The sequence below is a fragment of the Pomacea canaliculata genome, linkage group LG1 (genome assembly GCF_003073045.1).
Source record: "Pomacea canaliculata isolate SZHN2017 linkage group LG1, ASM307304v1, whole genome shotgun sequence".
NCBI lineage: Eukaryota > Metazoa > Mollusca > Gastropoda > Architaenioglossa > Ampullariidae > Pomacea > Pomacea canaliculata.
This window is the reverse complement of record NC_037590.1, coordinates 28,502,271-28,517,673: the sequence shown is the minus strand read 5'-3', so window position 1 is coordinate 28,517,673 and position 15,403 is coordinate 28,502,271. Positions and strand designations below refer to the sequence as shown.

General features: G+C 37.0%; 1 protein-coding gene across 18 annotated transcripts in view; it reads left to right on the top strand.

Moving 5' to 3' along the window:
* The window catches only part of LOC112574878 (calcium/calmodulin-dependent protein kinase type II delta chain-like), a 99,161-nt gene that overhangs the window by 57,764 nt on the left and 25,994 nt on the right, over nucleotides 1–15,403 (top strand). For 9 of the 18 annotated variants that reach the window (XM_025256214.1, XM_025256224.1, XM_025256261.1 and 6 more), the window contains 8 exons: nucleotides 6–78; nucleotides 1,570–1,672; nucleotides 2,016–2,099; nucleotides 2,480–2,574; nucleotides 3,212–3,334; nucleotides 3,648–3,731; nucleotides 11,937–11,979; nucleotides 14,855–14,863. In XM_025256214.1, the coding sequence (XP_025111999.1) occupies nucleotides 6–78; nucleotides 1,570–1,672; nucleotides 2,016–2,099; nucleotides 2,480–2,574; nucleotides 3,212–3,334; nucleotides 3,648–3,731; nucleotides 11,937–11,979; nucleotides 14,855–14,863 (614 nt within the window). Of the gene's footprint in view, nucleotides 1–5; nucleotides 79–1,569; nucleotides 1,673–2,015; nucleotides 2,100–2,479; nucleotides 2,575–3,211; nucleotides 3,335–3,647; nucleotides 3,732–11,936; nucleotides 11,980–13,335; nucleotides 13,354–14,854; nucleotides 14,864–15,403 lie in introns of all 18 variants that reach the window. The other 9 variants (XM_025256297.1, XM_025256268.1, XM_025256330.1 and 6 more) reach the window with 4 other exon arrangements.

Sequence of the window (15,403 nt, the reverse complement as noted above, 5' to 3'; positions counted from 1 at the left end):
TTCAGTCACTGCATGCAGCAAATATTAGAGAGCGTTAACTATTGTCACCAACATGGCATCGTTCACAGGGATTTAAAGGTAAGAAAGTGAGCTAGGTTGCAGGCTACTTGTGTGGCGCTGGTCTGTGGAGCAGGGTTCTAACTTCTAAGACATCAACCTTCTTCATTACACTTATGAGTTTCAAGTCCTCTGTTTCTTTTAAATTTTGGTTGTTGCAGAATTATTAGGGAAACAGAGTTAGATGCCTATTTTTGTTAGTGTGACAAAAATCTGGCATTCATTTTAATGGCGTTTCATACAAAACGTGTTTGCAAGCTACCGAATTTATGCTGTTGTTAATATGAAAGAAACCATAGGAAATATTTTCTGTTTCTGATAAGTAAGATTGTGTTTCCAGGTCATTTTTCATTATAGTTAATTTAAATATTCCTTTATAACAAATCAATATTGTGATGGCTAATGTGCTTCTTCTATTACTAAGTAAATCTGATTGTTAGGTAGGTTTTATACTATGTGATCAAAATATACATAAACCCCTGACTTTGATAATTTGAATCGTCTCCATAAGAATCATCATTCAGTGGCTTGTTTGCTTGCAACCTTAGGAAACTGTTGCTTTCAAGTTTGTATTCCAGTTATTAAGAATGCAGTGTTGCTTGCTATAGTTCTGAAACATTTGACATGTTCTATACTGCAGTATTGTAACTGCTTGCTGGTTATTCTTGTTTATTTAGTTTATGGCTCTTATGCTCATACATGTGCAAATGTGCACACATTTTTCTTCCCTTTTCCCCTCTGCTGTACTGAATTAAAAAAAATGTTGAATTTATGCTAGTGTATAAATTACTTTATTTGAATATCTTTTTAGAAAATTGCGAAACATCGGGTGAAGAGCTGTTAGATGTTGGGAACTTATTTTACTTTTGCAGTGTCTTCTCAGACTTAATTATTTTAATGATCATGAAAAAGGTACTGCACATGGCAAGGAAGGAAGCCATCACAGATTCCTTTTAGAAACAGAAGGCTTGGGATTGAGTCATAGATTCAGTGTATTGAAGTAGTGAGGGTGCATTGAAAAACTGGCTTATTTTATCAAATTATGTGCTGGATGCGCATTGAACATTGAATGAATGTATGATTCTATTGATTTGGAGAAGCAGTCATTTTTGTAAAGATTTTGTGCAAAAAAAGTTTTTAGTTTAATCCATGTTGGAAAAATATCTAATGGAAGAAGTGAAAAGTTTATTTTGGATTAAGTTAAAAGTGTATTGTGTATTATTGCAGCATATTGATAATGGTAAAAATGGTGACTGTAATGGGGGAGAGATGTCATATATGCAGTTTATTAAAACATCTCTGTATGTATATTTTGGGATACGTTATATGGGAACTGTCACGTTTCTTGTCTAGGATAATTTGTTTACAATTTACTATGACTTGGGAAACAAAGCTTTCATTTTTATTCAGTGATATTTTATTTGTTTGTATTTTTAAACTGCTGCTAATGACTTTGTATATGTGTTGGGCTGTGTCTCTCTGTGCATGCATGTGTCCATGTGCGGGTATCAGCCTGAAAACCTGCTGTTGGCCAGTAAAGCCAAGGGTGCTGCTGTCAAGCTAGCTGACTTTGGGCTTGCTATAGAAGTACAGGGAGATCAACAGGCATGGTTTGGTGAGCTGATTTCAGTCACATTGTTATTGCTGGATAATACAGTGTATAAGTAGCCTGTCATTCGTTCTTGGTTTTTTTTTTTTATGTCTGGATTTGCTGAGAATTTAAACTAACGATACTCTCTTGATTTTCATGATGGTTGTTTAGTTTTTGTTTTTAATGATTCTTGCATATGCATTCTTACTCTTATACTCAGTTGTTTTTTTTTTTAGATCCACAAATCCTTATCTTTATCAAGAAATTGAATTTCACAGAGTATTTATTTCATTCATTAGAAATAAACAAATAATTTACTCACTGACCTTTTTGACTGGTAAATATTTGGACAATTTTGTGTGTGCAGGGTTTGCTGGAACACCAGGTTATTTGTCTCCAGAAGTCTTGAGGAAAGATCCCTATGGAAAACCTGTAGATGTATGGGCTTGTGGTGAGATTAGCTTGTTTTCTGTTTATTGGGATTGCCATTATGAAGTGGTTAAATGCTTTACTTTGTTTTCTAAAACTGAGACACTGAAATATTTATGTGTATATTGCCCAAAATGCCTGTTTCTATGACATTTTAGCAAGACAATACTCGGAGGGCAACAAAATATTTAGGCTATCTGGATTTTACATTTTTAATTGAAAATGAGTGTTTTGGGGAGGATTGGGTGACCACTTATCCTTTTTTTTGCCAAATGGTTTGTGTCTGCGTGCACACACACATGCATATGTTTACTGACAAAAAATCATTTTTAATTGTTGGAAAATTTTTTTAAGGGTTGAAACATTACAGGTGAAAATGCAGAGCTTTGTCTGTTTTACCAGGTGTGATTCTGTATATTTTACTTGTTGGCTACCCTCCATTCTGGGATGAAGATCAGCATAGACTGTATGCTCAGATAAAAGCTGGTGCATATGATGTGAGTTTCCATATGTCTTTAGTTTAGAAAAGTTAGGGGAAAAAACTCTTATTTTTTCGCATTTTTATATTTACATTTCAAGTTGTTAAACATGTTTTCCTAGGATGACAAGGATCAACAGGAGGAAATCTGCACAACTGCAAACTTTCTTTAGATGTAGAAAGGGAAACAATCCAGTTGCGTGGGAGTAGTCTCCTGATACTTGTGCCTCAGTGATAATATGTCTTTAAACTAAAGCGCTGAATCAAGCTAACTAGTACCTTCCTGGAGAATCATATATAAATTGTTTCCTGTTAAGTAACAATATTGATACAGGACATGAGTATGACATTTTTTTTATGCCATAAGCAATTATTTCTTTTTTATGATCACACAGAAAGCCTCCTGTGTAGAATCATATTGAGCTCCAGCTTTAATGATCATATGTGCTCATGTCTTCTTAAATCTGATAGTAAAGTAACATTTCGCTCTGATGGCTAAGTGTTAAAAATCACCTTGTGCTGATTGTATATTAATGTTTCTGTAATTCACATATATTCTACTCATGCAGTTTGCATTTGAATCTAGCTACATTTTTGTTTAGTCACCTCAGCTCAACCTGGATGTTAGCTGAACTTCGTTTGTGATTCTTTGACAGTATCCATCACCAGAGTGGGACACAGTGACACCAGAAGCAAAGCACTTGATAAACAGCATGTTGACAGTGAACCCTGCAAAGCGAATTACAGCATCAGAAGCATTGAAACATCCTTGGATCTGTGTAAGACTGTATTCTATTTTGAGGAGGAGTGATGGTTTTACATTATTATTATTTACCTTTTTATTTGATACCTTAAAGATGTTTACAAAAAAATTGTTGGTAATGTGAGTGGAGTTGTAAAATGTAGGTACATAATTCAGATCTATTTGTAGACTGTCTTAAATATGTCATAAGCTTCAAGCTTTATGAGAACATATACAACAGTTGTTCAGGAGAATGGTGTATCTTCATTGCTTTTGACTTCAAGAAGTTCATTTTCTGAACTTCTAATAATTTGTCAGATGTTGCCTTTCTTCATTATTTACTTTTGCAGCAGAGAGAACGTGTTGCTTCTGTGGTGCATAGACAAGAAACAGTGGATTGTTTGAAGAAGTTTAATGCCAGAAGAAAGTTGAAAGTAAGTGGTAGAAATCTTTAATGCCAAGATATCTTTTGACAGGAGTCTCACTTTGATGGTGGTGGTGTGCATTTGTGTATCAGGGCTTCTGCTAAGGCTAAATTCTTTGGGGTCCCAGGGACCCCTTCTTCAGATTTTTAAAGGGTCCCTGTTCTTCGCCCAAATTTGAATGGGACCCCATTGACGAAAATTGAAGGGGTCCTCCGAACTTTTAATGCGTACTGTACGCAATTTTTTGCGTAAGCAGAAGCCCTGTGTATGTGCATGCAAATAAATGCGTAACATGTCTTGTAGAATGTAATGCCTTAAATAGTGACTTTCACATTCCTTCTGAGGGGCAGAGTGTACTGTAAAGACACTCTTATAATAATAGTCTGGTCTGGTATTTTTTTCATTTTGCAAAACGTGATTTAGGCATGGAAACAAATGTAAGGCTAGCATACTCTTAAAATAAAGCATGCCATATTCTAACAGTGACCTGCTAACTTGGTTTTTACTTTATAATCACATAAATCATTCACACATTTAAATAGTAATATGTTTTCAGTTTATACACAAAAAGAGGTTTTTGGTTTATATAATTAGGGCAGTGGTTCTTAAACTTGTTTGAGGTACCAAACCCACAAGTTTCATATGCACATTCACCAAACCCTTCTTTAGTGTCATCACGAATTGTGGGTGTGTCTTGACCTCCGTGGCGGAGGCTCCGCCGAACCCCTGAGACCGACTCCCCGAACCTCTAGGGTTCGATCGAACCCCGGTTAAGAACCACTGAATTAGGGGGACACAAGATTGTTGCTGTCTTGTTTTGGTGCATGATTAATTTAGTGGTTGTGGGTAGCATCCTGTTTAGGCAAATGCATGTCTGAGTGCAGTAGCAGAGTGCAAATTTAGCCCAGAAAATCTAGAAGTCTTCCAACTACCAAGAAACCTCTTAGCAGGAGGCTGGTGATGTCATAAGCCATTTTCACCAACTTTGTTGATTGAAAATTAAAGGATTGAATTTGTAGATCACAGGTATGTTGTTCCCTCCACAGTGTCTCACATATGAATGTGACTGTTAAATCTAGCCCTTTTATTCCTGTTGATACTAAATGCGCTCGTTGACTTTTTTGTCAGGTCTGTAATTACTGCTTTTGGAAGGTCCTTTAGGTTACAATTTGAAGGTGACTCCAAATAAGGATTTTAATTATTTAATTATTACTTGTTTTATTTCTTAAAATCATTCTGTGTTCTAAAATGTGCCCATTTAACTTTGATCAGATTTTAAAAGGCTAGCAGCTTCCTTTCAAAGAAAAGAAAAACACCATTCCATTCCTTTTTTCCCTCTTAGACATATCTGCAGTAGTTTTTTAAAAAGCTATTTCATGGGGTTCCCTAGTGTAGTGGTTAAAACACTTGCTTGTTACCACTGCAGTAAGTAGCTCAGGGTTTACATCTCATCTCGGGACACTGTGTGTGACACCTGTTCGCAGGGCTGGGAGTCGGGTTTTCTCCAGGTACTCCAGTTTCCTCCCTACTCCCTCTCTCTCCGTAGTGCAAAATTGCTGCAAGGTGGAAGCACTTTCCTACTAAATAAACCAACCAACCAACCAAAGCTATTTTGCAAAAAAGGCATTTACTCATGACTTGGACTCTGTGACGATCAGAGGTTGTGAATTGTGAAGGATTCTGCTTCTAGTATATGCACATTAAAGTGAGATAAATAATTCTTGAAATATGGACTTGCTCTAAAATAATGTTTAGTAAAATGCTTATTAGTTAGTTTTTGAGTTGTTTTTTTTTAACAACTGATAGTTTAAATGACAGTCAACTAGATGAATTGCTGTGCAAACACTGTTGCTGGCTGCTGAGAGTTTTGATGGTGCTTTTTGTTTATTTCTTCTGCTTGAAGTGTTGCTGATCATGAGAAATTCGAAGTAGTGAAGTTAAAGGATCTAGCAACGAAAGATCGTCCAAAGTAAAAGTAAACAAAGAAGCAAAGTAAACAGCAAAGGAAAACTACCCCAAAACAAGACATTAATAATCTGGAAAAGCAGAATCAAATCAACCAAAGCTACCTGCTGAAATATGGAGTTCTAAAATAATCTTCAAGGCATCTACTGCTTTTGTTTCTACAGTTTTTGATGCTAGTCAGTTCCATTTTAGTCTGGAATACTACAGTGGTTTAGCTACAATAGCTTCAACTGCTGAGAACAGTTTTAATTGTCCAGATAAAACTTAAAATGATTTTTTTAAATGCCCATAAAACATTTATGACGTCTATGCCACAATACTGCAATCAAATTACTAGTTTAATCCTCAGCCTCTCAAAAGTTCTTACCATTGCATTTCCTTTCATTTGATCTTTCTTGTCTGTGATATATAATAGTGCTTGTTGTTTTAGTAAAAAAGAAAATAATACTATCTTCACAATAATGCTGGCACCTGCAGAACTTGTTACTTTTTCCGTTTCTTTCAGGTGTGATTTTGTAATTTTAGCCTGCCGTTGGCTTGTGCAAATGTGATGGGAATTTGTTGTGCTATAAAGCTGTTTCATGCACCTGATAAGTAGAGAGTGGTGATATATGCGTCTCTCTGTGTCTGTGGGGAGATGGTAGGTTGGTACCTATGCACTGCCACGAGTAGCCCCATCCCAACCAAATTTTGCAGATCTTTTGCCTGTGGGAAGGTTGTAGACAATGCTTTAGTTTATGCATGTTGCTCTGGAGTATTTGTATCTGTTTATTTCACCTGTTATGAGATGTTAAAAGTGGTTTAAAGTGAAAAAATATACTAAAATATACAGAGCAAGTTTTTGACCAGGTGGTAACATCAGATCTGTAAGAACAAAAGAGCTTGAGACGGCCGGCATCTGAGATTTTTCTCTCTCCCTTTGCTAAATGGTGATGTGTCTCAGACCCAACCTGCCCTTTAATCTGCTCCACAAAAGTAATAGGCATTGACAGTCTGTCAGGATACAGAACATCACGCCAGCAAGAGCAATCCTGCTAGATGTTACTGGTCGCTTCAAAAATTTAAAAAAAATTAAATGAAAAGAAAATATTGACATCAGCATTATTTCAAAGGGTCCTCCATGAGAGGAGGGGGAGAGGTGTACGGTGGTGCATACCAAGGCAATAATTATCATTTCGCCATTCTTTAGAAAGGTTCGGCAGCGCTTTGTTCCATATGGAATGATCTTGTCTGCATGCTCACTGAGCGCAGGTTGTCAGGAGACAAACATTACCGGGACATATAACTGTAGAGTATATCTCCATTTCATATATCCGTGTTGCGGAGAATCAGCAAGTTAGGGAAGGACATCAAGAGTACAGTAAATTACAGAAGTTTTTTTTTTCTTTTTTTGTAACATTAACACCACACATCGTTTACTCTGTCCAATAAGCTTCACTCAATTGAAGTAATGGATCGAAAGTTGGCAGTAAAGTAGCAGTTGGAAGAGAAATCAACCTGACTAGTTTAAAAGATGCTGTTAAAGGAGACTAGGCATTTAAAAGAGTATTCTGGTTTGTTTTATTATCTGTGTTTTATTCTGAAACAATAAGGTATTATCTGTTCACAGATTGAAACAGAAATAGTCTCATGAATAAAGTGATCAGTACTCCTCACCTTTTTTTTTCAACGGAGAGCTGCCTATGTCTTACGCATATGCACATCTAATAGGAAGCTAATGTTTCCAGTTTTCATAATAAAGCCAAAACAACGCTGACAGTCTACTTCCATTGGCTTGCCTAGATCATTACAGGCTACATTAATTACTAACAGATGAAAGTTATTGCTTATCATGTTTATTTTATACCATAGATGTATATACACAAATGAAAGGCTTGCTCAGACGCCTCAATCGTGAATCGTGAAATCGATTTCCCGAAGTGGAGTGCAGGTGTGTGTGTTTTAAAAAAAAAGATACCCACTCCTCTTTTCGCCCTCATTTTTCGATGTCAGTAGTACATGCACAGTTGCACGCAAGTCGTGCAAAGTCAATGTTTTAAAAACTACGCAAGCAGATGGAAAACCCAGCTAGAATAGTTGGCATTAAGTCAACGTTAGAGCCCTGTTGTCTTTGCATTTCTTCTGTGCACACAAATCGTCCACAGAAAGGAAGGCTTGGGGTGGGGGGAAGCGGAGCGGATGGGTGTGTGGGAGGGGTATTGCGCCTGGAGAGTGAAGGCTAGAAGGCGTCAAGTGGAAGTGGTTTGCGCCTGCAAGAATATAAAAAGATTTCTGACGATGACGACTCCTCTTGCAAAGGGGGGCGTTGTTGTGAATTTTTCAGTTGATGTCTACACGTACACATGCAGCTTGGCTTTTGAGACACAGTGTGTTAGGAGGCAGGAATCAAGGTGAGGGTCAGGTGGCCCTCGTATTAAAGAGACGCTAATTCGCAGGCACACACCTCTACAGTTAGGAAACTCATCGCCGTCTTTTTTCTGGACATGGACCTAGCCCGATTCAAAAGTATCGATCACGGTTATTGATATGCTGGCGAATCTGTGCGCAAAGGGGCAGAGAAGGAGCGAAGAACGCGCAGGCTGTACATTAGGAGAAAAGCTGTCGAGTGACGGGTATCCAGAGCACAAAAAGTCATGGAGACTGGTCTATTTTTAGAATTTTTTTTATAGTGCATCAAGCCAAACATCTTAAAAGAAGATTTAGCCAAGCATGTCAGGATTTGTGCGGTCCAGCAGAGAGGCTGTCGATTCACGCAGAGATGTGCTGAAAGTGTGTCCATACACTGGACTGGCGCCAGGCGCGCCTGTTAGCTGCTGTGATATCAAGACAGAGCAAGAAGATGTGGGAAATTTCATCACAGTATTGAGCAGCGACACGGGTCCTAGCCAGAGACTCGAACGGGCAGTACGTTTTGGCTTGTGTACAGGGACATCGTGAGATGCCGGTGGAATCCCATTCGCTAGCTATTTTGATCGTTGAGGGAGAGAGAAGATTGCAGATTTTTCTAGGCACCTGTTTAGCCCAGATACTAAATCAGATGTGATATATATATATCACTTTCATCGCTTATTATGTGTTGCATTTATACAGTCAGCCGTAAACCCTATCTCTCTCTCCTTCTCATCTTAGGCACGCATATATAGCGTAAAAGGGCATTAAGTCACAAGATGTCTTTATCGACAGATGCTAATAACAGGAAGATCATCTCTACGTCCATGGAAGCAAACACGGTGACGGAGCCGCTTATCAATGATTTTTTTTAATCTTCCTGCTGCTACTGCGCAGAGTGCATCTGATGACTGAGAAACAGACGTTTCTAAATTAGCCGGCAGGCTGGCTTTTTGCCGGAGACTTGTTTTACTTGCTATCGACGGTTCTGAGTAATGGAAAGTCATGATCTTACAGGAACGGCACTAGCTTCTCCCTAATCAGACGCACGACGACGCCTCGTTATATTCAGGAATTTTCAGCAGACTGCGGCCTATGACCCGTGGCGGAGGAACATAGCAAGCCTGTTTGGTCGCTTTCCGTGAGATCTTCAAAGATTTCTTAAAGCAAAGACTTTTGTTTCTCGTTGGCGGGCGATGATGCGAAAGTCGGAAGCGTGGTTATGGTGAGGAACAAGTGTCTGGAAAGAGTATCTGTGTTAAGTAGGCACAGTCCATTTTGTAACTTCTTGGAGTTCAGATCCGTGCGATCGAACATGACATACAAACATTACGATCTACGTGTTTAGACCTCTAAGACTGCTAGTCCAGAGGTATCTAGCTAGCCGTGGAGTATGGTCTTAACCACTTTTTCAGCCAGCAGCGGAGCGCAGAAGACAATGACAGCGTGTTATCCATGTAAAGCGATAGCCGTGTGATGTGTAGCGAGAGATCAGCACCAGACCACTTGAAACTTGTTACTGTCACCAACGTCAAGCGCTCATGAGGCCGGCATCCCGGATATTCCGGCAGCACAGCGGGAAATACGAGTGCCTATGCACGGGATATTGTACTGTGAAACAAGCGGCTGGTGACGTTTGGGCGTTTGTGAAGAGGCGTCGAAGTCTCGTAGGATGACAGAGATTGAAGTCCGAGTGGAGGACGTGGATTTGGGGTCCTCCAGTGCAGAACTGTTTCCTCTCAGAAAATGTCAGGTAGACACAAAACCGATCCATGTAAGTGTTGACCACATGCTTGTGTCTCTCCAAGAGTTATCAATAATACAACACATTTTTATAACATTTTTTTGTTTGAGTTTAATTTTTGTCTTCCATGGATAAATACCTTAATAGTTTCCTGCAGGTGTATACAACTGAGGAGTCCCATCCAAAGTCACAATCTGAACATAGTTTCAGCTCAAATTGCATTTTAGAGCACTCAGCCTTGGCATTTTTCCTGCAGACATTAAACACTCCCTAGGAGGAAAATATGACAGTCTGGCGGTTGATAAACTGTGGTAATGATTCATTGGCAGATAAGATTTAAAACACTGATGCAATGTAGAAGATTATGACTCCACTCTGTAGATAATGTGGAAAAAGAAAGTGATACAGCAAGAAAGTGCAGTCAAGAGCAGTTTATGCTCAGTGAGAAAAGGTGGAGGGAAAGGCAGCTGTTGTAAGAGTGATATATACAGTATAAATAAAAGGTAATCCAAACTCTGAGCTACAATATTTAGCAATAAGTGTGGTTTTTAAATGTTAGATGTTTTTGTAATAGAGAAGTAGATCTTTTTCTGCTATGGAAAATAAGTTTGCATATTTTCCATATGCATGTATTCTATATGGGATGAGATGTTATGAGCCTTCTGTATCTAAGTCTGAACCAGATTTATTTAATCTTTAATAATAATAGCTGTATTTAAAGCTTGAGCACAAGTTTATGCTACAAGGAACATGACTGCTCCCCCCCCCACCAATAAAAAAAATATGCTGTGGATCAAGTATATACATGCACATGTGTGAAAATTAATGCAGATTGGAAAATGTCATTGAAATGGGAATGCCTGAAAATTTCATGCTGTAGATCTGTAAACTGTAAGTTTGATCATATTTGATCAGTTCATAGATGAAAATATTTCACAAATATGGTAAAGAAATTACACTGTATGTATTCTAACCCCCATTCCCCAACACACAAATTCTTTTATCATTTACTCATTCTTGCTCATGCAGATTATTTGTAGCTTATTGATATGACAACACAAAAACTGATGACAGTCTATCCAGCTAAACATGAGCATTGGATTGAAGAAACAGTGTCACTGTTGTTAATATTTCTACAGTCCAGTAAACCACACTGTAATGTGACCAAATATTTACTTCTGACAGAAATATACAGAGATACTTTTAGAGAAATAGGTCCTTTTTTTCTTTAAGTCAACATAATTGTGTTTCATTTCAGCTACAAAACATGTAATGTGGATTGTCACAATTTTTTTTATAATTGTACACGTAGAACAGGACATTTTGAATTAAATAGAAAATCTCTTTCATACATATGTACACATACATGCATTCACATATATATCAAATCGGTAATGTGCTGCTGTATGAAAAATCCACATGCTTTCAGCATTTTACAGCTATTCCCCAGTGAAGGGGAGATGCTTATCTTACTCATGAGTTAATTTTCTATAAACTTATTTCTTGTGTTTTTACCTTTTAATAAGGTGGCATAAAAATATGTTTAAATATAGAAGGAAAAAAATTAAGTTTTAATATTATTTTAATGTTCTGCAGTGCTCACCCCCTCTCCATTTACACATAATGCAGTAATGCATATTCAGCATAGATGTATGGTAGGTAATTTGAAATGCTTTAGACTTAAATATAAAATTTTGATCATTTCTGCAATCCAGATTGAAAATAAAATGCCCAAGATTTGCTTACCTTAGCAGCCACCAACCAAAATGAAATAAGACCCATGAAGGGGTTGTTTCTTCACTTAAGGTCTTTTATGATGTTCAGAAGTATTTACCAAAAATTCCTTTTTGTTTATTATAAATTTACCCTTTTCAGATTTTGCCATGACATAAATGAGAGGGAGGTTCAGACAAAATCAGTACCAATCATTGCAAAGTCAGGTCAATGATGGTGTGAACAAAAGTGGGATGGAAAGTGTGGAAATGCAAAACACTGTTTCACTAATTTTGTGCAAATTCTTTTTATCCATGACTTTTCATGAACATATTTGCCAATTTAATTAATGCTTTATATCATATTGAATCCCTACAGCTATGATGAATTTATTTGTCTTACAGGGTGCCATCTTGACGACTATGTTGGCAACACGGAATTTCTCAAGTAAGTTTCCTTGTAGAAAATTAATAAACACATTGTCTATAAATATGAGGTCACCAATAAAAAGTTCTCCAGTTATATGTGCGTAGCTTAATGTGTTGTGTGTTACGTGCATTCAGATAAGTGCTTTCTTTAAAAATGCTGAGCAGTAGCTATGCATATGTACTATAATCCCATTTATGTCTTCTTTTAATAATACTGTAGTAAAAGATGCCGAACTAGTATACAGTGTGATCTGAAAACTAAGCATCATTAGTCTGCCATTACCACCCCATGTTTATACCTGTCAGATATCATTTTTATGGTTTATTCACCCTGGAGGGAAAGTGCTTAATATTCCGTATAAAAATAAACAACAAATTGTGGCTTTGTTTCTTCATGAAAATGGCTAAATTTTACAAGCTCTCTTTTCCAGTAAGAATTCATGATTACTTGAAATGCCTGAGCAATTATTATTATTTAAAACATTTTATTTGTTGAGTTGGTCTCTGTCTAGATAGGGCCTATCAGACCATCAGGAACTTTTTGCATGTTCTAGATTAGAGGATGGCATGAAGACAATTTTAAAATAAACTTTTGCATATTTGTGTTTTGTTGTGGTGGCTCTGAAGTGAAGGTCATTATTGTGCACAAGTTTTGCTATAATACATTTTTCTTTTTTAACACATTTATTGGATGTTTCTGTTTTATTCTTGATAGTGATCTTTTTGTTTTATTCTTGATAGTGGTCTTTATTGAGCAGTTTTATTTTAAAATTCTCTTCATTGATTCACTGACACTTACGTAAACTGCTTTGCACTTTTTTTTATCTGCCACATTTATTTGCTGGTGACATAAGGCATTCATAGACAAAATATTTATTTCACTTATTTGTAAACACTGGAATAGCATGCATGTATTTTCAATAAATTCTGGCTTTAAAATTTTGTTTTTAATAATAGATATTTTGTTAGAGATAATTTTTCCCAACATTTTTTTGTAGCATCATTCATTGTATTTTAGGTTATGATTTATTTTTAAACATTTTCTTGGTATTGTATAAAATTCTTAAGTGCATTTTGTTGAAATATGGGTTCTGTTGCTAAATGGTTTTGCACTAAGTTGCTGCAGAAAAATTATTAGACGGGTAAATAGCCTAAAGCTGTTTTATGAACGATACTATAAATTTGGTAGATATTTTTAGTTCTAGTTGAGTGACAGGAAAGTCACATTATTTGATGATTTGAAAAAGATAGTGGCTTGGCAGTCTAAGGATTTTTATCAGACAGCCATAGCAGATCTCAGTTGTGAAATCAACAGGACCTGGATGAACATAGGTTAGCAGGGATTCCTTTTAATGGGCTTGTGTTGTTTTGTCAGCCATAAGAGGAGGATTTGGTAAGTGAGCAAGTACAGCCATGTGCCACCACATCACTTGGTGTCATGTTCCTTGTCACCCTGGGTGTCATGCCATGTGTCACCCCGTGACCTCACTTGTGCAGCCAGTCATTGTGTGTGTGGTGGCCTCCATCTGAACATGCTGGCGCCTGTCCTGTTACACTGTAAACAGCACAGAGCCCTGCTGCCCACCGCCCATCTGCTCTTACTGTTGTTGTGTCAGTTTTCATACTTGCTGTACCTGCGGACTTCAGAGCTAATGTAAAAAGAAAAATTGAGAGAAAACATTTCAGAGGGTGTACCAACTTAGCATTGTCATTATAGATCTGTAGGCTTTGTTTTGGTGAGTCTCCCCAGCTCTTATTTTGTTTCTCAGATACCATTTTGTAGTGTATATCACTTATCAATATTCTTTTTATTTGTGTTTTTTTAAGTACCTTCTCCTTCATCATCAGCCTGTAGATTATCTTGGTGCGTTGTTTTTTTTTTTTATAGCTGAAACTGTTGTGTTCTTGCAGACAGTAATTTTTGTTATTGTGAGTTGAAGCTAAAAATTTAGCTCCCTATGTCTTTGTGCTGCTGTTAGTTTGTACAAGTTTTCCCTCCCCACCCCTCAAAATCAGTCATATGGCCTATGTTGTTTTTTTTTTTTTTGTTTTTTTTTTTAAGAGCAATTTTTAAGTGGCTGGAGGTTTAATAACATTTTGAGACTTCTTATCTATTTTTCTGAACATGAGTACCATTTTAGTGTCAAGTGTTTCAGTCTTAAAATACAACAAAGTTGGATAGTAAAGGGGCATGTTTTAACAAAGAAACTACCGATAGCAGTATGATAGCAGTAAATTGTGTAAATTACTGTGGTCTTTTTCTTCTTAAAAATAAATTAAGGAAATTTGTACATGTATGTGGAGGCTATCATCCACTTCCATCCATAAGATGTGGTAAAGCACTTCAAGCCAGCCACTTTTATGGAACATCAGAATTACTTTGCTGGAATTGGAAACTGTCACTTTCTTAACAGAATATGCTGTATGTTGACATACTTAGAAATATAACAAGGATACACAGGGTTGATTTTCCTACAGAGATGATACATACCAGCTGTAGCTTAGGATTGCTCACCTGTTAGGGGTTTTGAGGGCTGCTGGTATGAACTGAGCAGAACAAGGTATTGAGTTGTCGACATTTTTGGTGAAAGTAGTTTAGAGAATATGTAAAACCTTATGTGCAGAGCTTAGCCATCTTTTCATAAGTAAACAAAGCTACTGATGCCCTTCCATAGTGATTATTGTGTACCTGTTGTTGTCACATGAACAGTACAACATAAAGCTTTCTGGAAGGGATAGAAAACTTATAAGAGCTGTTGTAGCAATAGTACCTGTTGTTGTTCCAGCTTGATTGTTTGCATGATGTTCAACATGTCTCAAGTGATTCTGTTTCTCTTGTCTCTCCTTCCCATATTTGTCTCTCTATGGATGTCTATTTTTGCTGTGGCGTCCAGTCAACAAAGGTGAGTGTGGGAAACGGTCCTGCTTCTGGCCTTCTTCTCCTTCTGTCTTTAATATTATCACCAGTTTCAAGCTTATTGCCACCCTTTTTTTCTTCAAGCTATTAATGCACGATATCTTAAAAGTGGGTTTTTGTGTTAATTGTGTCAGTTCGCATTTTAACATTCTTACCTCTTAATTCAAAGCTGAAGATAGAGGTATAAAAGAAGTCTGATCGGTCTTAAAGGCTTTCTAGCTGAGTAAGGGACTGAGGATTGCACTTTTTTATTTTTAGTACCATTTGTCAAACCTGATGAAGTAAGAATTGTGTTAAATCATGTTGACATTTTGTAATAAGTAAAAGAATCTATACCAAAAGGAAGAAAGCAAGACTACAAGTGAACTAGCAGCATTATTAGAAATGGCGCATTCTATAATCTATAATATACTCCAACAATTTTGTAATCACAGATGCAACATTAAAGCAGATGAGTCATAATATATGTACAGCTGTACAGAATTGTTAAACATAATTTTCCTAAGAAAACATCGAACCTCTGGAG